The sequence below is a fragment of the Phoxinus phoxinus genome, assembly GCF_949152265.1.
Source record: "Phoxinus phoxinus genome assembly, chromosome: 1".
In the NCBI taxonomy this organism is placed as follows: domain Eukaryota; kingdom Metazoa; phylum Chordata; class Actinopteri; order Cypriniformes; family Leuciscidae; genus Phoxinus; species Phoxinus phoxinus.
The window spans coordinates 29824441-29847711 of record NC_136876.1 but is presented as its reverse complement, the minus strand read 5'-3'; the positions used below and the strand labels follow the sequence as shown (position 1 = coordinate 29847711).

General features: G+C 38.6%; 2 protein-coding genes across 20 annotated transcripts in view; both read left to right on the top strand.

Moving 5' to 3' along the window:
- Positions 1 to 23271, top strand: part of ighd (immunoglobulin heavy constant delta) — a 353545-nt gene that overhangs the window by 154452 nt on the left and 175822 nt on the right. The window contains exons 1-2 of one of the 19 annotated variants that reach the window (XM_079618576.1): positions 5893 to 5977; positions 6128 to 6435. The exons of 17 other annotated variants lie outside the window; for them this stretch is intronic. In XM_079618576.1, the coding sequence (XP_079474702.1) occupies positions 5938 to 5977; positions 6128 to 6435 (348 nt within the window). In that variant the 5' untranslated portion in view covers positions 5893 to 5937. Of the gene's footprint in view, positions 1 to 5892; positions 5978 to 6127; positions 6436 to 8463; positions 8564 to 8651; positions 8974 to 23271 lie in introns of those variants that run through there. One more of the 19 variants, XM_079618567.1, reaches the window with a different exon arrangement.
- LOC307001820 (immunoglobulin gamma-1 heavy chain-like) overlaps positions 10894 to 23271 on the top strand; it is a 49996-nt gene continuing 37618 nt past the window's right edge. The window contains exons 1-2 of the mRNA XM_079618801.1: positions 10894 to 10995; positions 11088 to 11394. Coding sequence (XP_079474927.1) covers positions 10956 to 10995; positions 11088 to 11394 — 347 coding nt within the window. The 5' untranslated portion in view covers positions 10894 to 10955. The remainder of the gene's footprint in view (positions 10996 to 11087; positions 11395 to 23271) is intronic.

Below are 23271 nucleotides of genomic sequence, written 5' to 3'. Positions count from 1 at the left end.
TTATAAAAAATATTGCAGAAAATCCAAATACAGCCTCCAAAACACGAATTCAAATAGAGCGGGATAGGGCGCGATCCTGTAAATATGGCGGCGGACCCATAATGCAACACGGCGTGACGTCACCTTCACATTCCCTATAGTTCTTATTCGATCTACGTCATGAATGTTCGCGGCGGCCATGTTGTTGACATAGAACCCACGGCAACTGTCAGTCTGTCAATTGAAAAGCGAGGCAGCGTCGGTATTATCCATGGTATTATCGCTGTATTTTTTATTTATTTTTTAAACAGCGCGATGGTGTGTTGTGTAATACACTGCTGTTCTAACAACAGCAAGAAGAAGTTAGGCTAGTTTTTATGCGATACCGACTGTCAGAAAACGTGAAGGGAAGGAGACAGAGGAGTTGAGCCAGCGCAGGAGAGACTTGTGGCTTGATTTAATATTGACTCATTTGGATAAATATTAGGTAACGTTAGGCTACACAAGATAGGCATTCATTTTTCTCAAGAAAACAACAACTCACCTAATGCTGTAAACATACAGAGAGAGATATGCGTTTTTTTTTATAATAACTTTAATGATATAAGTAAAAATATAGGCCTAATATGTAATAAAGTACACATATTTAGCTAAATACTCTCTATAGCTCTTTTTTTCTAGCCAAATTATGGTCATCAAATGGCTTTCCTGAGGTAACGTTAGGTTAAATGTTAGGCTATGTGACATAATTGTTCTCCAGCTGTTTTATTGACCCCTTTGTTTGTTTGTTTGATTGATTGGTCGATATTATGTATGAGGAATATACATTTCGGTAAGTTGTACTGTATCTTTCAACATTGTTCATTTGTGTTTATTTACTAGCTAACGTTAGAGATGATCGGTTCACGTGCCGCTAGGGATCTGTCGCGTCACATTTACAAGCGCCAAAGCGGCATTTATTGTTTGAATTTCGTAATAAAAGTGACAGAACCTGAGAGCTGAGATTTTTTAGATCATAAGTAACTGCCCTGTCTAGTCTGTCGGTCTCCGTGTCCTCTTTGCGTCGCGTTTTTTCTGTATGTGAGAAAATGAATGTGTGGCGTGTGAAAAGTGTGATTCACGGTGAATGCGTGAGAGTTGGCAGCTCTGAATAAATATCAGGATAAGTTACGGCTGGCAATAAGGACGAATGTTTACTTAAGGCTATTGGGTCTATTTGATATGGGTCCACGCCAATCAAGCTTATCTTCTCTTGATACCGACGAGATGAAGCCATTAGGCTACGGCTCCCCTCAACTAAAATCTGCGTGCGGCTACGGGCAGGACAGATGTCATGTCAACAATATGGCCGCGGTTAGCTACTTCCGGTGTTTGCGAATAAGGCCTATAGAGGATCACAGTCCCGCCCACAGCCCGAGAGGGCTTTGGTGCCGGAAGTAAATTTCCCATTCATTTCTCCGATTGACTTTTGGAAAAATCCGTATCTAAAGAGTTTTAGAGCATGTCTGAGGATAACCAGCTATGGCTGAACTCATAAGCATACAACATATAATTTCGAGTGAAAAAACGAAGAGAAAAATCCAAAAAAAGGTAACGTTACAAGACTGTGAACATATTTTCATTTCCGAGCGAAGGAACTACTCATCCCATAAACCACCGCGCCTCACTGAAGTCGACTGAAGCCAACCGCGAAAGAGCCTTTTGAGTGAATTTTATATAGTAAATGTGTAGTTAATAGCAGTTCTTTCAGTAATAATCGTGTAAATAAAAATAATAATATATTGTGTGCGTGTGTGAAAGCGGTTAACGATAACGTTAGCAACATGGTGCAGCTCAGTCATCAACACACGTGTGTTCAGTCAGTGTGTAACGTTAGTTTGTGTGTTTATTTCAGAGCCCTTTATGACACAGGACACTCTGCTGACAGGACAGGGTGAGGTCCATGCTCATTTTCATGATGTTATAGTTCATCCTTAATTGTAATAACATTTAATGTATTTTCTTAATATCCACAACAAGTGAACATTAAAAAGTGATGGTCAGCAAACCAGAAAGTGCACAGCGCCACCGGTCTGATGCATGGACCGGTGCATGGTCTGCTCTTGGACCGTCATATTCAGTTTATTAACTTGCCATGAATTATTACACAAATGTTCAGTAAATGCATGAAGAGGTATGCCTAGGCTTAATATTGTTTTGACAGTGCAGTGGCATCATAAAATGCTTGATATGACTCATACCATATGAAGGCTACAGTAGCCTATCTACAGTGAACAATAAGTAAGGGATAATGTAAAGCGAGGCGGTTGTTATAGCGAATACAACTCGCAAAAGGCTGATTATGAGCCCGAAGCGGAGCCTGAAGGGAGTTGTATTCGCTATAACAACCAACTCGCTATACATTATCCCGCTTATTACATGGCTACCTACCAAATAAATAAATAATTTGACACAAAATATGAATTTAAAAAGAAATGTATTGATTTAAAAACTATTTATATGGCTTCCGCTAAAGAAAACAGCCCGTTCAGTCTCTACTGTTAGAATCCTGCTTCCATGGCAACGCTCTGTTTTTTCACGGACCTTCGTGGGGTTTACACCATAGACATGTATAAAGGCTAGATGGCTCAAGGCGGAGTCAGCTGTGTCGTCACTTTGGCGGCCATCTTAGGTCAGGAGACTGCGCTGCTGCTCCCTGCTGCTGTGGACGGAAGGTGAGTGACAAATGCTCGTAACTTGCTGAATTCTTGACGGATTTACAAACGGTTTGGTTTATTACAAACCTTATTAACGTGGCTATGATTTGTGCTGATGCCGATGTTTAAATTGTAGCTTCACGTTTTGAGAAACGCTTAACATTGCAGCGTAGCTGTGTGTTTCATGGCATCCCTGACGTTTATGACACACCAAGCCGTTTGAAAATCGGTTGAAAATTGAGCAAAATATAGTTATTTCAGCACTACATGCACAATAGACTTTAATGTTATAACTGGACGAGCGGTCCTGTCCTAAGATGGCCGCCGTGTGACGTCGTCGGGTCCCATTGGCTCTCAGCGCCGGTAAGCCATCTAGCCTTTATACATGTCTATGGTTTACACGACATCCACCAATCAGATGCATCACTGTGGGATTGTGGGATTGTTTAGGATTGTGGGTAATGAAGTACTTATCCAAGACATCGCGAATAAAAGGCATTTATCTCAAATCAAGGTTAGTGCTCCATGAACTTTTGGCGTTTATATGAGCATATACAATCGCTTAGTACAGCCGTTGCTGGTTTTAAGTCTACCATGTATGGTTACGTTTTTATGGCTTATACCGCAAATGTCTATGGAGAAATTGTTTTGAATTTTTACTTCCGGCACCGGCTGTGGGCGGGACTGTGATGCTCTATACTGCAGTAAAACTAACGCTTCATCTTTTGTGTGATGTACAATAAACTTAATTGAACTCATCAGTATATTTTGGTCATCATTCAGACTGGGTTAACTACAGCAGGCTTGTATTTATAGTGGAGCAGATGGCATAAGTAAACATACCTGATCTCTATTCAGCATATATTCTCTAGCTCTGTGGGCATTATTGTCCGACTCGAACACGTTACTGTGAGTTTCTGTTTTGATATTATCATCTTTCTGTGATATGAGATTGTCCTGCTCTGAGGCGAGCTGGTTAGGCTCCGCCTCCTGTGCGTGGAACCGCATCTCATTAACTTTTAAAGGAGACACTAACGGTGCCCACTCTAACGGTGCGTTTTTCTCAGCCCCCCAAAAATGACAATTTAAACATGCTGTAAAAAAAACTCTGTGGGGTATTTTGAGCTAAAACTTAACATACACACTCTGGGGACATCAGAGACTTATTTTACATCTTGTGAAAAGGGGCATAATAGGAAGATACATACAGACCGGAAGACAAAAGACAACGAGTGCAGACCTGAAAAGGGGCGGGGCTACATAAGGTCTAGTGAGCATTAATTGTTTTGTTGTATTGTGTATATTACATACGAATGAGAGGCGTACAACATCACATCAACGAGATACATAAAATAGTGTCATTTTTTAACCTGTCTTATAATGACACTGTATAATTGCACGTGTTCCCCATACATGTGTTTGCATCCCTTAACTCAAAGAGGGACCAAATTCCGTTATTTATTTTAAACCATTTTTATTCAATACAAATTATGTAATTTTATCTATATTTGTATATTTCTTGCCAAATAATTTTTCTTGTATATTTGAGCTGAAAAGTAATCAGGGTGTCAATCAATTTGTGTTTGACAAGTGTTTTATACTTGATCATTTTAATATATGCAAAACTGCTCAGTTTTTCCACCCCTCCGTGTGTTTAAAAAGAGACGTTTGTATTGTTAATCTCAGTGGAGGAGAGAGCTGAAATCAGCATAAATCATGTTCCCTACATCTCTACTGCTGCTTTTGGCAGCAATGACCAGTGAGTGTCTTTATCAGCAAGTAATATAAAACAGATATTTGGGCACCAACTGTATAATTTCATCGATGTGTGTATTGTTATTCTCTTTTGACAGGTGTCGGATGTAACATCATCCTCACTCAGCCAAACTCTGTAGTTCTGCAGCCGGGACACTCATTTACTCTCAAGTGTGAGGTGTCTGGATATTCTGTTACTGATAATAGTTATGCAACAGCCTGGATACGACATCCTGCTGGAAAAGCTCTGGAGTGGATTGTGCGTTTAGTCGCTCTGCTCCCCATCTTTGGAACTCACTCCCTCCAGACCTTCGCACCATTGACTCATTTCATCTTTTCAAATCCAAACTTAAAACTCTGTTGTTTAGACAGTCATTTTCCACCTGACCCATATCTCTTAAATGTTGTCTTGCCAATTTTATTTACTGTTTTAATGTTTTTATCTGCTCTGTACAGTGTCCTTGGGTGTCCTGATAAGGCGCTTTAAATAAAATGTATTATTATTATTATATACAAAAAAGACTCACTGGCTAACAAGTTCAGCATCTCCAAAAGTGACTCCAGCAACACAGTGACTCTTAACGGACAAAATCTACAGTCTGAGGACACAGCTGTGTATTACTGTGCCAGACGACCACAACATGAGAAAACAGTACAAACACTGTACAAAAACTACTATAACATCCAGTATCTGTTTCTAAATCTCATTCATGGTTATATATAACCATTATATTATCACGTATTGACACTTAAAGGGATAGTTCACCCAAAAATTAAAATTCTGTCATCATTTACTCACCCTCATGTCATTCCAAACGTGTATTACTTTCTTTCTTCGGAGGAACACATGAATAATATTTTAAACTTGATTTCTTTGTATGAAAAAAACATTGTTCAAAAATGTCCATTTTGTGTTTCATACAGGAAACAACGTCAAATTAGATTAGATTAGATTGAACTTTATTGTCATTATGCTGAGTACAAGTACAGAACTAATGAAATGCAGTCGGCATCTAACCAGAAGTGCAGAAATATAGGGTTGATAAGTGCAGAAACAAGTCCAACAGAAATAACCAGATAAATTGTCACTAGTTTCCGAAATCTGGTACGCTGAGCCTCACGATGCACTTGCGCCACCACCATTGACTGGGTGTATTTTGTCCAGGTCTAAGCAAATACAAATTACATTTAAGCCATAAATACAAGCCATGAAACTAGATGGATAAATTAGATCAAGATTCATGTAATGTTATTCCTTGCCTGCAATGTTGTTCCTAGCTCTCTGATCTCTTTATGATAACGAGCCTATATGCAAACCAAAGATGCAAACACTTTATGAAAGCATTTTCGGTCACAGAAGCTGAAGCTACAAAATCATATCCTGATTCAACTCAGTTGATAATATGCAAATGTTCACCATCCACATGTTATAATAGGAGTGTCGGTTTCCTCAAGTAGAGGATCAGTCAAAAGCTGTGTGGATGCCTGTCTGATTCGGAAATCAATCATGAGTCAAATTCTAATCATTTTATGTGCCTTTGTGCCATGTGAGTGGATTCATTCAGTCACATCAGAAAAGTTAATCTTTCTGTTGCTGACTGTAATTATTCAAATATTTATATAGTTAGAAACAGATGAAATGAGACTGGCAGTGTGGACTGACTCTCACAGTATGTTGTTAATGTTGTCTTTTACAGATGTTTCTGGCATCTCACTGACCTCGTCTCCTGCACAGATTAAAGCTCCTGGTCAGTCAGTCAGGATGTCCTGTCAGATCTTGGGATATGCCCTCAAAGACTATGGTACAGCTTGGATCAGGCAGCCTCCTGGAAAAGCCATGGAGTGGATTGGGATCATATGGGGCGGTGGATCAATAAACTCTGGAAATTCCTTCAAGAGTCGCTTCACTATTTCCAGAGACACAGACCAGAATGAGCTGTACTTAGACATCAGCAGCCTGCAGACTGAGGACGCAGCTGTGTATTACTGTGCAAAGACAGACACAGTGGCTCAGCTTCATGTGAGAAACTGACAAAAACAGATCTGTAGATCATCAACACAATGGTCAACACACTTAATACTTCATGTTCATATTCAGACACATTGCCGCATACACATATACTAAATTGACTATGTTGTGACATCTATTGTTTTGAGTCTGTGAAACGAAATACTATTTGTTATGTTTTGGTTAAACAATAAATATCACTGTCTTGTATTAATATATAATAATATTATTTATAGTAATAATAAAAACGGTGTATACAAGTTTATTGTAGAAATGTATCACAATGCTAATATATATTATATAATATAGTGCACTATAGCAGCAGAGCTCCACAAGAGGGAGTCATTAACTTAAAAATTAAACATGACAGGGTGCATGAATACAATCAAGATGGTGACATTGCCCAGAATTCTATGTTTTTCCAAACCTGCCAATTTTCTTGCCTACATTTATTTTTTAAAGCCTTGGACTCAATTGTATTGCCATTTGTGTGGGGCTTCAAAGCGCACCGTATCTCTAAACTATCTATGTAAACCAAGGTCGCTGGGCGGATTAGGCCTGCCAAACATTCAGCATTATTATTGGGCTGCAAACAGCAGATCACTCCATCTTGGCTTACCATTGAACAGTGTTACAAACCACGCTCTTTCTTCTCTGCTTTTTGCGGCACCTGTGCCATGCACCCATACCAGTGGCAAACACAAACTTTATACTTTATACTAGCAGTTCTCTTAAAATATGGTGTCAGGTCCGGAACGCGTTTAGGTTGCCATCTACCGCAGTGTCCACCCAGATTGCTTACTTTAAGCCGTCACTCATAGACATTTTCAGTTTGGTCCAGTAAACTAATGGTCACCATGAGGGACTTGAACCTTGATGGTAAATTTGCCACATTTCCCCAGCTGAAAGATAAATTTGATAATTTACCTTCACTTTTTTATTTTTTTTATTTTTTTATTTCTATTATCTACAGCTAAGAAATTACGTTTTCATGTCGATCTCACACTTTGAACTACTCACAGATGAGAATGAAATATATAATCTACTTGGCGCCTCTCCTGATGCCCCGTTTAATTTCCCGTTTTATGAATGTCTTTACCAGTCAGCTCGACATATCAACCTTATATCTAAAAGATTTCTGGGAAAAGGATTTGGGTATTCAGATAACTGACGAGGACTGGACAGAGTCTATCAGGGTCGTTCAGTATAAACTCAAGGCACAAACTAATGCAATATAAACGAGTATAGGCTTCATTATTCTAGGGCTAAGCTTAACAAATTCAGATTCTACTGTGAGGTATATTCTTGTGACCTCTGCCCTGACCTAGCAATTGCCATTTTCGGCTGGTCCGGCTCTCTTCGTGGCTTCGGCCATCAAATTCAAAAAGCCGCCCAAAATGGAATCCTTTGTCCATCCTTTGTCTGTGGAAAAAGTCATCAAAAGCACTCTTTATGTCTTGGCTATCTGAACTCTCTCATCACTTTGCATTTAGAGAGACTTAGACACAACCTCTCTTGTAACATTGCTGGCTTCGAAGACATGGGAACCCTTTCTTAATCGTCTATCAAATGTCAAGAATAACAGTTTAAATGTTTGATCCCGTGCCCACTGACCTAGAAATATGTGTATAACATTATAAAAAATATGTATGTAATTCAACAGTTATAAAATCATCCCTTTTTTACCCTTGTCGTTGTCGTTGTCTACTGTTATATGTTGTCTTAAATTAAAAATAAAAACATAATATCAAAAGAAACATTAAACAACTAGACTTAACACAATTATCAAACAATTATTTTATTACATTGTCACATAAATTCTGAAAAACAATCACAAACCAGCAAACTGACATCATTTAAATTGCACATACCTAAATGTGAGTCCACAATAAACAATTCTGTATTTAATAACTCCTCCTCCTCTCATAAATAATCATCATATTATACAAGGCCAGAGAAAGCAGAATATGCAAATGTACTATTTTACCTCTATATAACACAAATCCAGCTCATGTTCACTGTCCAGTGAAATTATATAAGCAGCATTTACATATAGCAAACTTTTTGACAATGGTGTCAAGGAGCATTTGCCATTTCATCTTTATGGTGATTGTATCTCAACAAGGTAATTTTGACATTTGTGTTATTCTAGCAAACAGCACTTTGATTACAGAAGCTCACTGTTAATATGATTTATGTATTTTATGCCACAGGTATCAGCGGTGATGAAATCCAATTAGATCAGTCCTCTGCTGTGATAAAGAGACCAGGAGAAACAGTGAAGATCTCCTGTAAAATATCTGGTTTTACAATGACAAGCTACTTAATGCACTGGATCAGACAGAAGCCAGGGAAAGCTCTGGAGTGGATTGGGAGAGTAAACTCTGGCAGTAGTTCTAGCTCTGATTATCTTATTTACGCAGACTCTGTGAAAAATCACTTCACTATGAGTGAAGACGTGTCTCAAAGTACACAGTATCTTGAAGCCAAGAGTCTGAGAGAAGAGGACACTGCTGTTTATTACTGTGCTCGAGAGTCACAGTGACTCCATCTGTTGAAGCAGCTCTACAATATCCACTGATAGAAAATACCAGTTAGGCTATGATTAATATGTTTACTATTATTATAATTCCCTCTGGTTTTTGAATTCAGATGCTTTCTTGTTTGTATCTGAAATCCACTCATCATTAGCATGACATTGAAAGGAGAGTTTACCTTTGATGAAGATTGCAGTTTTTGATCTTTATACTCCCATTTATATTTACTTGTTCCATTTCTAGAATTTGATACGATATTGTCCATAAAGTGATTAGTTCATTCAAATGTACAGTACTCTTGCTTTAATTGCTGTAGTGATGCTCAAAAATAAGCAAAGCCACAGATCAGCAACAACTTCATGCAAATGGAACATGAATTTACATAAAACAGTAAGACATTTTGCCTCATCATTTCAGAACACCACTGTACACCACTGACCCAAACCACCATCTTAACTCACTTGCACATCTGCTCATACTGACTGCTACCGCTATTACTGTTATGATTTCCCGGAATAACAACCAGAAACGTTGCAATTATAGTTACAATATCACATTACAATTATTAGACAAAATGAGAAAAACACAAATACAAAAACTGTGATGTTGACAAACCTTTACATATTCATATGTAAGGGGCGGCAGTGGCTCAGTGGTTCATGTAGGTTGTCTGCAAACCGGAAGGTTGGTGGTTCAATCCCCGGTTCCACTTGATCAAGTGTCGAGGTGTCCTTGAGCAAGACACCTAACCCCAGCTGCTCCCGACGAGCTGGATGGCGCCTTGTATGGCTGACACCGCCGTCGGTGTATGAATGAGTGAATGTGAGGCAATGTGTAAAGCGCTTTGGTGGCCATTGGGTCTGTGAAAGCGCTATATAAATGCAGTCCATTTTCAAATAATTTAGAAAGGATCATTTAATGTCATTCAAATACCCAAGGGGCTGAAACAGTATTTTTTATAGCATTAAATATTAGCAGTATTAAATTAAATTAAATTAGCAGTATTATTTAATATAGCAGCTTACATTTATAGCACATACATTTAATCATAGGTTAAGTTGCAGTGCAGCTAAATATCTTCTTATTCTTTTTATTTGGCAGTTTTGGGGTGGTAATGGAAATGTTACTTTATAGATTAACTCTTTTTCTGTATTATTGCAATCATCACTTTCAATTTCATTTTTTATTAATTTTCATTATTATCACACACATTCATTTTCAATGTTTTTCTTTGCCCTCTTCAAATTCTGTGGTGAAAAAACCTGGAGAATCAGTCATTCTGTCCTGCAGTGTCTATCTCAAGCAGCTATCAGTGCTCAATTTAATCTTGCATCACACCAATAAGAAATAAGCTTGCACATTTTAAAAGGTAGGCCTATGCAAGATACAAATGTTCAAACCTTTCCAAAAAACACTGGCATAAAGTGTGATGGCATTTTTTTTTCATCATATGAAAATAAACTATACTGACTAAATAAATAAATATTACAGAAAATCTACAGATTATTATTGTGATTATTATTGATTATTGTGGAAAATGTGCTGAAGGGTTGACTCACAATCTGTTCATAGGTCAATTCTTGGTTTTAATAGACTTCTTCATCTCTGTGTTTCATGTGGTGTTCAATAATTCAGATCAACCTCTAAGAAACCATGTTCTGTATATTTGTTGACTGTTGACACTGGCAGCTTCATCCTGTGAGGTTTCTTTGTTATTATAACTACTGTTAAGGACACTGATTGCAAAAATAAACACATGGAGAGTATCAACCATGTTTTTCCATCTTTATCTGAAAAACAGGGGGATCACTGACTACCATTGAGGGCAACGCAGCAGATTTTGATTCGTTTTTAAGACCCTCCCTTATTCAAATGAAGTTTGAAGTCCATTCTCTGTCTAATAAATGCATGGATTTTTAAAAGCTTCTTCACACACCAGAAACATATTTTTTCATGGAACTGCATTGGTCTTAGAGGAAGATGAACCTGAGTTATTTTACTATCTTTGTACTGGTTTCATGTAAGTTTAAATCCAACCTCATTAAGACACTTTCTGAATATTAATGTTTAAATCTAATGATTTTTTTTAATTATGTGAACATTCTGTCTTAGTTCCAGAGGCACATGGTCAATCACTGACCTCTTCTGGCTCTGAGGTAAAGAAACCTGGAGAATCAGTCACACTATCTTGTGTGGTTTCTGGACTCTCCCTCAGCTGGCTGCACTGGATCCGTCAGAAACCAGGGAGAGGACTGGAGTGGATCGGCCGTATTGACAGTGGCACTGGCACTATTTTTGCTCAGGCTCTACAGGGCCAGTTCTCCATCACCAAAGACACCAGCAAAAGCATGGTGTACTTGGAGATAAAAAGCCTGAAGACTGAAGACACAGCTGTTTATTACTGTGCAAGAGAGACACAGTTAGACAAAAGGCTGCAGCGCAAAACAAAAATAGAAGTGCAGTCACACATGATTAAAACATTTTACATCCCATGGGAATTAAAGAATTGCTCTCTTTGATTCTCAGCTTCATTTTCCACTTTTCTACATTTAGTAAGTTTTGTTACAATAGGATATAACATATGCAAACTAAATCACATGAGGAACAACTATATTGCATATTCTGATGAGTTAACAAAGGAGTGTGTTGAACGCAATATATACAGGCAACTTTAGGAAAATTCAAATTCATATTTCCAAGTAATTAACTGCAAGCATAACACCGAACACCGTGTGTATTTGAATGACAAAAATCTCGTATTGGGAGTCAATGACCCAACCAAATGGCCGAGGCACTGAGGTGTCGTTTCCAGACATTTGTTATCTGGTTGAATCTCCAGGTATGACATGTACCGGTAGCTGTAGCGGTAACATTAGCCTATAACTCAATCAACTTTCGTATAATGTTGCATTATAACTCCATAAAACCTTGTCACATGTACGTATGCTTCACTCCAAACTATTAATCCTTTTGTAAAACGGTGATCAGTAGTACGAAGTTGCCGAGGGACTGTGCTGACAGTTATCTCTATAAACTCACAGACTGCAGTATATGGAGTGTAGACCTCAAACTACTCCATAGGTTCACGGCTTGCATCATTACGCAGCGATTGGACTCCTTTCCGGTTCTGTGTGTTTATTAGGAAGAATGTAGAACTTCAATTCATAATTTGTTTGTTTATTGGCGGTACAGAAAACGACACAGCAACTCTTCGGCAGGTCAGGAAGCAGACAGACTGGCTTAACCGACTGTCTGCTAGCGGCTTCACGTCACCAAGGTCAGATAAATCCCATCACATAGAGACTCTTTCACCTAGATATCATCATATAGAGACTGTGTCTGTTCCCCGAATTTGGAAATCCAAAAAAACGTTCAAACCCATCTAAGGTTAAAAATGTAATTGATGTTCAACAAATAAAAAACAGATATAATACGGATGAGCAAATAATAAAGCTTGGGTTGCTGAATATTCAATCTCTTACTTCAAAAGCGCTAATAGTTAATGATTTGATTTCAGATTATAACCTAAATGTGCTGTGTAGTGTTTGACAGAAACCTGGCTAAAACCAAACGATTACATTACTTTAAATGAGTGAACCCCACAAGATTACTGTTATAAACATAAACCTCGTCTGAAACGCAAAGGAGGAGGTGTTGCTGTAATTTATAGTAATATTTTCAAAACCACTAAGAACTCTAGCTTTAAATATAATTCTTTTGAAGTGCTGGTGCTTCATTTAAAAATATATAGTGTAAACGATAAATCACGTTTGAAAATTCTGCTGGCTACTGTATACAGGCCACCAGGGCACCATACAGACTTTATCAAAGAATTTGCGGACTTTCTATCAGAATTAGTATTGGCTGCAGATAAAGTACTAATTGTTGGTGATTTTAATATACACATAGATAATGAAAAAGATGCATTGGGATTGGCATTTAAAGACATTGTAAACTCAATTGGAGTTAGACAACACGTGTCAGGACCGACTCATTGCCGTAATCATACTCTAGATCTAATACTATCACATGGAATAGATGTTGATGCCGTTGAAATACTGCAGCAGAGCGATGACATCTCAGATCATTATCTAGTCTCATGTAAATTACATTTAGCCAAGGCTGCAAAGCCGACTCCGTGTTATAAATATGTGGTAACGCTTTAGATTACAGCCCGGAAAGTACTGCGTAATTACAATGAAATTACAGTGTAACTTTCGGTAATTACAGTGTACCTATAAAGTACTTATGTGTAAGTATAGGGATCTTCGCCGTGACGTCACGACGCGCTCTGGTTGGCAGAAGAAAAGTAATGACCGCTTAAAGCGCAGCGCAAACACAGAAGAAAATGGTTGTATCGTGCTTTGTGATCGGCAGTGTTAACAGGTTCGATAAGAGTAATAACCCCAAGAGCTTCTATCGTGTACCTAAACAGCCTGAATCAAGAAAGAAAGCTTTGAATTTCTGCAATTAGGCGTCTATACCCAGCGGAAAACAATGGGAGCCAGCGGACCACGATCGCGTCTGCTACCTACATTTTGCGTTAAAAATTAAAACTAATTTTGTAAATAAATGTTACTAGTAGGTTCTATCGCATTGATGGGTTAATTAATTAATGAATAACTGTACAAAATACCGCGGAAGACGTGTTTGTTTACATAACTTTTTGTGCATGCTGTGACTGAGCAATGGAAGTAGGCTATAATAACACTGACATACCCTTATAAATGAATGGCAAATTATTGTATTTTCATTCATACATTTTACGTATATGTTAACCAATGTTATATATCAGAGGTAAGATAATTTTGAATATAGCCCATGGATAAATTACACCTGTATTTTTACTCTAGTTGTAACATATTTACCAGTTATCCTTAGTTACAACAAGTAATATTCGTAATTATTACTTAATTTATAGGCATCTAAAGATTTGTACGCCTTCATCGACTCTCTGGTAAACATAGATGGCGTGTCGATGAGATACAGATAGATGTCGCCGAATGTCAAATCTGGCCATGTGTCCGGGCTTTTGCTCCAATTCTCACTCAGGTGATATTGATCAGGCAGAGAACATGAACCCTGGTTATATAAAAGCTTAACCTTATATCTCTTTTTTGGTTCTTCGGACAAATAATTAGCATATGCTGACAAAACACAGGTAGACTGCTGCGAGTCTGCGACATGTTTTGGTTCTTTCTGCCAACCAGTTCGCGACCACGCCCATATCGTGACGTCACATTTGACTCCGGCGAACATCCCTATAGGGGAACAATATGTAAAGTCTTGGGAATAAAGGGGTAACAACCAGGAAAATACTGCGTAATTAAAACTAAATTACAGTGTAACTTTCGGTAATTACAGTGTACCTATAAAGGACGTACGTGTAAGTAAATAAAGGGGTAACAACCAGGAAAAAAAAAATTTATTTAGGCAAATGATTAAGTATTTTATAACTACGGGGTACTTATACTATAATACAATCTTACTTTTGGGAGCAATTTAGCGAGTAGGCTACATACACTGCACCTTTTTGTAATAATAGTGTATACAAATACAAGGCTTTTTTCAAATTACGGGGTAGCCTATATATCAGTGCATTTATAAAGTAGGCTAATTTGTTTTTATTGCAAAGGTGCACTGATTAAGTTGTTTCAAGGCAAATACGGATACACCATATATGGACACCGCAGACCTATGCTGCAGGAAGCCCGCCCTGCCCCTCTCCCCCTCATATTCAGTCGCGAAAGATGCAGAAACGTAGAGCACACGTGAGTTACTCTGTTGTTGACTGCCAGAATCAACATGTAACTTAAATGTGTTTTCTCTCCCAAGAACAGACCAAGCTGTCAGGGACCAGTGGATTAAATTCATTTTTATAATGACGCGGTTCCTACAACCCTTCCCACTGGCTTAACGTTAGGTGTCTGTGCTAATCATTTTACGCAGGAATCGTTCACAAATTTGAATGTCTAAAAAACCACAACGTGAAACAAGGCAAAAACACCACATGATAGCAAACGTTGATCTCAATAACCACTGTAAGCTGATAAAAAAGTAGACTACATCTCCGTTAATGTAATCTACATTAAATAAAAGGTAGCCTATAATGTATATGTCTCAGTCAAAATTATTGTCTTTACCATTCAGAGACATCTTGATGTAGACGTCCTTCCATCGACTCTACATCTTCCCTTTCCAGCTCAGGTTCAGAGTCCGGCTCGTGCATATACGGTTGAATCCCGTAGGTCGCGGCCAGGTCGGGTTCATTCACAACTTGCGCCATGATGTCATTTTGGAATGATATGCTGAAGTTACCTGCGGTGTCAACCCCCCTCCTTCCTGCCACCAATCAACGCGCCCCTCATTTGCATTATTAAAATCACCTTCCACGACAGCCAAAATATCGCATCAGATCTCGCGAGACAATAATGCCTTCAGAAATAAGGGTCAGAGGAGCTCTGTGTTTATTTTTTTTCCACTTTTCTTTTTTAGAAGGGCCTGAAAGACTATAATAGAGCGTGAGTATCCAAGGTAATACTAGGTTATGACTCCTTTAAATGCTGGGGAAATATACTCTTGTTTCATGTAGTTACAGGGTAAGTATGACATTGCGGGCCGTAAATTAAAGTGGTGCTTCTTACCCTCTTGTTTCTTGTAGTTACAGTGTATGACATTGCGGGCCGTAAATTAAAGTGGTGCTTCTTACCCTCTTGTTTCTTGTAGTTACAGTGTATGACATTGCGGGCCGTAAATTAAAGTGGTGCTTCTTACCCTCTTGTTTCTTGTAGTTACAGTGTAAGTATGACATTGCGGGCCGTAAATTAAAGTGGTGCTTCTTACCCTCTTGTTTCTTGTAGTTACAGTGTAAGTATGACATTGCGGGCCGTAAATTAAAGTGGTGCTTCTTACCCTCTTGTTTCTTGTAGTTACAGTGTAAGTATGACATTGCGGGCCGTAAATTAAAGTGGTGCTTCTTACCCTCTTGTTTCTTGTAGTTACAGTGTAAGTATGACATTGCGGGCCGTAAATTAAAGTGGTGCTTCTTACCCTCTTGTTTCATTACAGGGTAAGTACAATAAAAACACATGTAAACACACAATCTGATATCACTTGTGTAGCAGGTGGGGCGTAGGCAGTGAGAATTGCGCCTTGATTGAATCAGGTGGTGGCTGTTTGGCGCTGCACCTTTAAATCCAGCAAGCTGGCAGTTTTCCGGATTAGTGCTGTTACAGACTGTTGATTCCTTGGACTCTTGGATGGGGTGTACGAGTTGACGTGAGTTTGTTTAAATGTATTTTAGCCTCCTTGTGAAAACCTGGTTGGCATGGATCCGATTTGATTCGGACTATTACATTGTTTTATAGTTGCATCTGATGTTTGCGTGGTTGTGCCGGGGTTGCAGTTAGTTCCCTGTCTTCGCGAGCCCTCATCGGCTGCGAATTGTGTCGGCGTGTTCCAACGAAGACGTAACGTAAGTCTCCTGCTTTTACTGATGAGCAGCGTTCGTTTTTTAGCTTTTTAACCACTGGTTGTAATGAACTTTTATTGATTCATGCTCTGTTTATATTAGTTTCGGGTTTAGAGTGACCACTACAAGTTTGCTGAGTGCGTTTGTTGTGCCGAGAACGTAAGTTTACTGGCTTTCCTTTCTCTCTCACGTGTGTACATCTTTGTTATGGAATGCTTGTATACATGTATGTAGTTATGTTGACTTGCCATGTTTGTATTATAGTCTGGTCTGGGATTGTACGAATAAAAACCAGACGGAGTAAAGCGATCACTACAGTATAAGTAACCAAGATTTTGGCTTGACGCCGTGGTCTGTGTTCATACAGGTTAGTAATATAGGCTACCTTAGCCTCTTGCCCTGCTCTGATTGCTTGTTCAATTGAAGATCATTTATGGCTCAAGTAATTCCCAGCCCATTGATGTACAGGTTACAAATTAGGCACAGTTGTGATGTCGACCTGTATAATTACTTGTATAACATTGAAATTGTTCTTTGCAGGAGGAGCAGCATATGCTGTCCTGGCCACTGTTTTTCCTGTGCTTTAGTTTTAGGATTCAGTAGTTTGTGTGAGTGTGACTGTGTGCGTGCGTGAGTGGGAGACTGGCCCATTACTTATCAGTCCATCCCTGGTGCATGTTGTATGTTTTTATATTGTTGGTGTCTTAGGCCATTGGGTTGATGCAATATTCTGGGGGGGGGTAACGACCTTGTTGTGTGATCACTGGTTTGTTGAATGTGAATGACTTTCTTTGGGGGTTTTTTGTGCATGTGATTTGTGACGTGCTTTATTTATATTTTGATTTATACTTTTGTTGTTCCCAGCCCTGAATCTGTCACCCGAGGCCTAATGTCTTTGTTTTTATATGTGTTTAATTTGAGAATAACTAAATAAATTGGTTTATTTTTATAATACTCCAGTCCCTCTCTCTCCTTTTATTTCCCTTTATTGTGGAAGCCTGTTGGTAAACATCTAATTCTGACGGTCACTAATCAACGAGCGACTGGTTGTGAACAGGCCCCCTAGGGGCTACACTTGGAAAACTTTATTTGAAAAACAACTTATTTTAAAACGGATTTACAACACTTTCTCTTGCTTGGTTTCCTCCTCCTCTTGTTCCTCTTCTTTCTTTCCACTGACAAATCTTAAGAAGGAATCCCATGTCTCTTGCTATTCTGTAGGCTATTATGTGTTAAAAGAAAATACAGTACAGAAATGTCCTCACCATTTACTCATCTTTTACCCTCATGTCATCCGAGATGTATATGAATTTCCTTCTTCAGATTAACACAATTTTTTTTTTTAGAAAAATATATAATCTCTGTGAATGCATAATGCAAGCCCATGTGTTCCTAAAAGTTGACATCAAACAGCACATACAGCAATAACTAAAGTAATCCATACGACCCCAATGGATGAATCAATGTCTTCTGAAGTGAGACGATAAGTGTTTGTAAGAAAAATACCAAATATTTAAACATTTTAAAGACTATCGCTTCCGTTCCGACCAACTGTCACTTGCGCGTGCATGAGAGGGTTGAGTTCACGCTTGACAAACGTGACGTAAGCGCGCCGAGAAACCGAATGTCGATTTTTTTATTTTTTTATTTTTTATTAATGCTCACAACAAAATACAAACAATAACACATAATAAATATAGCTGCAAGCAGCAATCACCGGGGCCAAGCGCAAGCAAGACGACAAGACATGCCAAAGTGGCTGGGAGTGTGAGACCCACTGCAGCAAGGAGCAATTAAAGACATTTGAAGATGAATTTTGGCAAAATGGTTGAAAAATCACATACAATAACTAAAAATATGATTATCACTTTCGACCAATAGGTGGCGCAGTTACGAAACTGATGTGATGTGGTCAGAGTGAAGTGACAATGACACATACAAAGTTTGGTGTCAATATGTCAAGGCATTGCAGATATAAAGCCTGAATAGTCATTTTGGCATCATGCCTCAACTTTGCCACTGCGGTATACGAAAACGGTTTTGTCTATCGACACGAAATCCATAACTTTTACTCGGCACAGTCTGGAGATGACACGATCCGATTTTGGTGAAAATCGGACGTTCGGTCTAGGAGGAGTTCGAAAAAGTAGGTTTTAAAAGAAAATAAAGATGGCGGACAGGAACTTTGATTGACTATGGCAAAATTGGTATCTATGTTTTCAGCATAACCCAAGGAATCTATTGAGATCAGTGTCATTACTATAGGCAAATTTATTCAAAAGTTATTAGCATTTTTGGAAATTTCATTATAACTTTTGACCAAAAGGTGGCGCTGTCTCATAAATTTTTGAGTACTTTTAGGGCGTTGTACTGATGACCCATACTGAGTTTCGTAACGATACGTTCATGCGTTCATAAAATACAGCATTTTAGCACATAATTCAAAATGGCCGACAGCCAAAATGGCCGATATGGGAAAATTGGATATCAGTCGACTCAGCACGATGCCCTGAATCTAACGAGACCACTTTTGTGATTTTTGGACAAACCGTTCAGAAGTTATAAGCAAAAATATAAATTCTTCATATCTCCGGACCAGTAGGTGGCGCTGCGCCGAAACGCAGCATGTAGCCTCAAGTCATGCTTGTGATGACATGTACCAAATTTGGTCTGAATCCGAAAAAGCGTTGTGGAGATACGGCCTTACGTCTGTTTTTGCAAGCGCTACGTAAAATTTATTTGCGCGGTATTCGAGAACGGTAATTCGAATCAACTTGAATTCCATAACTTTTTGTCGTCATGGTCTGGAGTTGATCTGGTTCAATTTTCGTGAAATTCGGAGCAACGGCCTAGGAGGAGTTCGAAAAAGTAGGTTTTTTGGAAAATTCAAAATGGCGGGAAAACTATTATGACGGAAAATGACGTCATAGGGTGCAATCGAATCGTCGTGAGCTCAGGAATCAGAGGAAAAAAGAATTTTGTTGATAGGCCTTACGGTTCAAAAGTTATTAGCATACAATTTCTGAAACTTTGGACAGGTGGTGGCGCTAGAGGGAATGAGTTAGAAACACCAAAATTGGTGTATTTGATGTTGGGAATGTCCTCTGTCAGAATGTCAAACCAAAACAACTTTCCCGCATACGCTTCTATGGGCTGCCATAGACGCCCAGTCGGAAGAAAAAGAAGAAGAAGAAGAACCGGAACAGATACAATAGGTGCCCGCACCTTCAGTGCTTGGCCCCTAATAATGAAAAACAAACAATACAGAAGAACAGAGATGGCAGTTCTCGCGCGAGTTTCACATCTAACTCCCGCGAGAACGTAATGAACGCGTGAAGCTTCACCAAACACGAAGCCAAGCCGACTCTCATGCACTCGAAAAGATGAGTAAATTACGAGAACATTTCTGGGTGTACTGTATTTTCTTTTAATACATAATACAGAATAGCAAAAGACTCATTCTTAAGATTAGGCTAATCAGTGGAATGATAGAAAAAGAAGAAGAGGAACAAGAGGAGGAGGAGAAGTAGGAAGCCATGCAAAAATGTATACTTTCTGTCAGGAATTTAGTATTTGAAATATAAAGTTGATTTTAAAAAAGGAATAAAGAATAATAAGTGTAATATGTTGTAAATCTTTTTTGAAATAAGTTGTTTTTCAAATAAAGTTTTCCAAGTGATATCAGATTGTGTGTTTACATGTGTTTTTATTGTACTTACCCTGTAACTACATGAAACAAGAGGGTAAGAAGCACCACTTTAATTTACGGCCCGCAATGTCATACTTACCCTGTAACTACAAGAAACAAGAGTATATTTCCCCAGCATTAAAAAACAAACAAAAAAAGTTGTAGTTTTACTTGCCTTGAAACAACTTAATCAGTGCACCTTTGCAATAAAAACAAATTAGCCTACTTTGTAAATGCACTGATATATAGGCTACCCCGTAATTTGAAAAAAGCCTTTATTTGTATACACTATTATTACAAAAAGGTGCAGTGTATGTAGCCTACTCGCTAAATTGCTCCCAAAAGTAACATTGTATTATAGTATAAGTACCCCGTAGTTCTAAAATACTTACAGTATAAATAATTTGCCTAAATAATTTTTTTTTTTCCTGGTTGTTACCCCTTTATTCCAAAACTTTACATTGTTCCCCTATATAATTACACGTACGTACTTTACACTGTAATTACCGAAAGTTACACTGTAATTTAGTTTTAATTACGCAGTATTTTCCTGGTTGTTACCCCTTTATTCCCAAGACTTTACATATTGTTCCCCTATACTTACACATAAGTACTTTATAGGTACACTGTAATTACCGAAAGTTACACTGTAATTTTATTGTAATTATGCAGTACTTTCCGGGCTGTAATCTAAAGCGTTACCAAATATGTTAGACCTATAACTTCTGTCACTAAAGATTGCTTTATCAACAATCTTCCTAATCAGTTTCATCATCTCAGCATCCCGGATAGCTTAAAAGAACTTGATATTGCAACAGAAACTTTTAACTCTCTCTTTTCCAGCACGTTAGACACAGTTGCTCCGTTGCGCTTAAAGAAGATTAAAGAACATAGTCCAACGCCATGGCACAACGAGCACACTCAGGCCCTTAAGAGAGCAGCCAGAAAAATGGAGCGCAAATGGAAGAAAACAAAACTAGAGCTATTTCGGATTTCATGGAAGGAGAGCTCGATTGCTTATGTGACGGTCTTGCCTGGGCGGTCTTTCTGCAAAGTGGAGCTGCACAATGAGGAAATAAAACATCGAAATAAGGGATCCAGTTCACAGAGAATAAATCAGTCCACAGCATGTCTCGTTATCTCTGCTGTTTATTTAAAACAGTACTCTTTCTTTTTTAATCTTTTTTTTAATTAATGTAATCTTTTTGCGTTGTGATCGCATAGTGAGTACAATTTTGCAGATTGACAATTTAATACATTTTCAGTGAATTAATAACAAAGCAACTCAATGAAAAACAGAAGAATTCAATATAAATTCAATATAAAGGGAAACATCCCCACCTAGTGGTGAATATGCAGAATTCTTTATAAATAAAGCAATTAATACATATAACAAATTATAACATTTTATACACATTACCTGCACAATGAGGAAATAAAACATCGAAATAAGGGATCCAGTTCACAGAGAATAAATCAGTCTACATAAAACACAAAACAATGCACCAATTAATTACAATTATGCCTCGTAATACAAAGTCAAAATAACTCCATATAAAATAACACACTCGACGCCAAACACATATAAAAAGTTGCCTAACAAGTTAATTGTAGGATAAATCCACAATAAAGTGGTTATTTATGCGTTTTAGACACTTTTAACTGATAATTCTCGACAGCTCGAAATGTGCAACTTACCCACAGCATGTCTCGTTATCTCTGCTGTGGGCGGTCCCTATTCCGTACACTAAATGCCATCACACATCAGACAGATGGCGCTGTCCCCATTTATGCAGTAATTTAACATTTTACACTCCGTTACATGCACCCCCCTTAAATTACGCTAAACTGGGGAAGTGCCTGAACAATAGAAAGCTTAACATTACTAGAACCAGAAAAGGAGTGAAAAAAAAAACAAAGATGACAAGAAAAGAGAAAAAGTGTGAAACACCTTGACACATTGCAGCGTAAATATCAATTACAAAATTCCTCCATAGGAAGTATGCAAGTATGGACCGGTACCAAAATCCAGACTTAACATAGATTAAAGAGATGCCCCAAACACCTCTCTTCAAATACACAATTCAAGGATTGAAATGACTCCTTAAGAGACAAAATCTCTACTGAAAACAAAGTTTAACTCCTAATTTACCCATGAAAAAGGCTTTTCACCACATCAAAAAGAGAAATCACTGGTGGTGATGAATCATGTACAAACTGACTATTCATCTCACAGATCAATCTTTGTGGAGGTTTAATGGTCCTACCAGCCCTAGTACTAAGTGTGCCTGTCTGAAAGTGTTCTGGTTGATTGCAAATTACAGGGTCAACTGTATCCGGAACAGGGTTATTGACTACATGTGAAAGTGGAAAAATTGGCGTTGCCAAGGAGTGCTGAGAGGAACTCTGATCTAACTCATCGTCAGTAAGTGACGATGAGTTACAGACCGACTTTTCTGTGTATACAGTGAACAGTGAACGAACAAGTCGAACACTGAAGGTGAGAGGACGCTGGCGCGTTTTGGCTGCCGCTTCTCCCTTCGTGAAATTAAACCTCTAACGAACAGAAACTGCCTCAGCACTTACCTGGACATTCTGCCTGCACGTCTTTGACACTGAGGGACCCGAACCAGTTGGTTCGGCTGCGTTTTTGGATTACGGACTGCAAAGCTGGCAATGCTGCTGGATCGATCGGGCTAACACACCCGCACTTTCGAGCGGCTACGCTAACTTCTCCTGCCAAAGACGACTCAATCTTCCCACTCGGACGATGCAGTGCCTGGTCCAAGTTCTCTTTCTGCTCTCCATCCTGCACTCCTGGTTGCAAATCTCCACTAACAACTTCATGGCTCTCCGGTACTCAGCTGAACAGCTACTCCAGCTAAACCGCTATCCATCGGCTACTCTGGAGCTCACTGTTAAAATAAAAACTTTCGGACTACTTCAACGCCATCGCTACATCCACAGAAGCTCCCGAAGAAATTTAATACATATTACCACCGGGAATGACAGCCTTGGCACAACATTTCCTCATCGTTTCACCTCTGCGTCCCGGCATCAAAACAAAAATGCTCAGCGTCATCAGAGCCAACGTCACGTGAACTATTTCAACCTCCGGTCAGTATCCATTTCCGCTT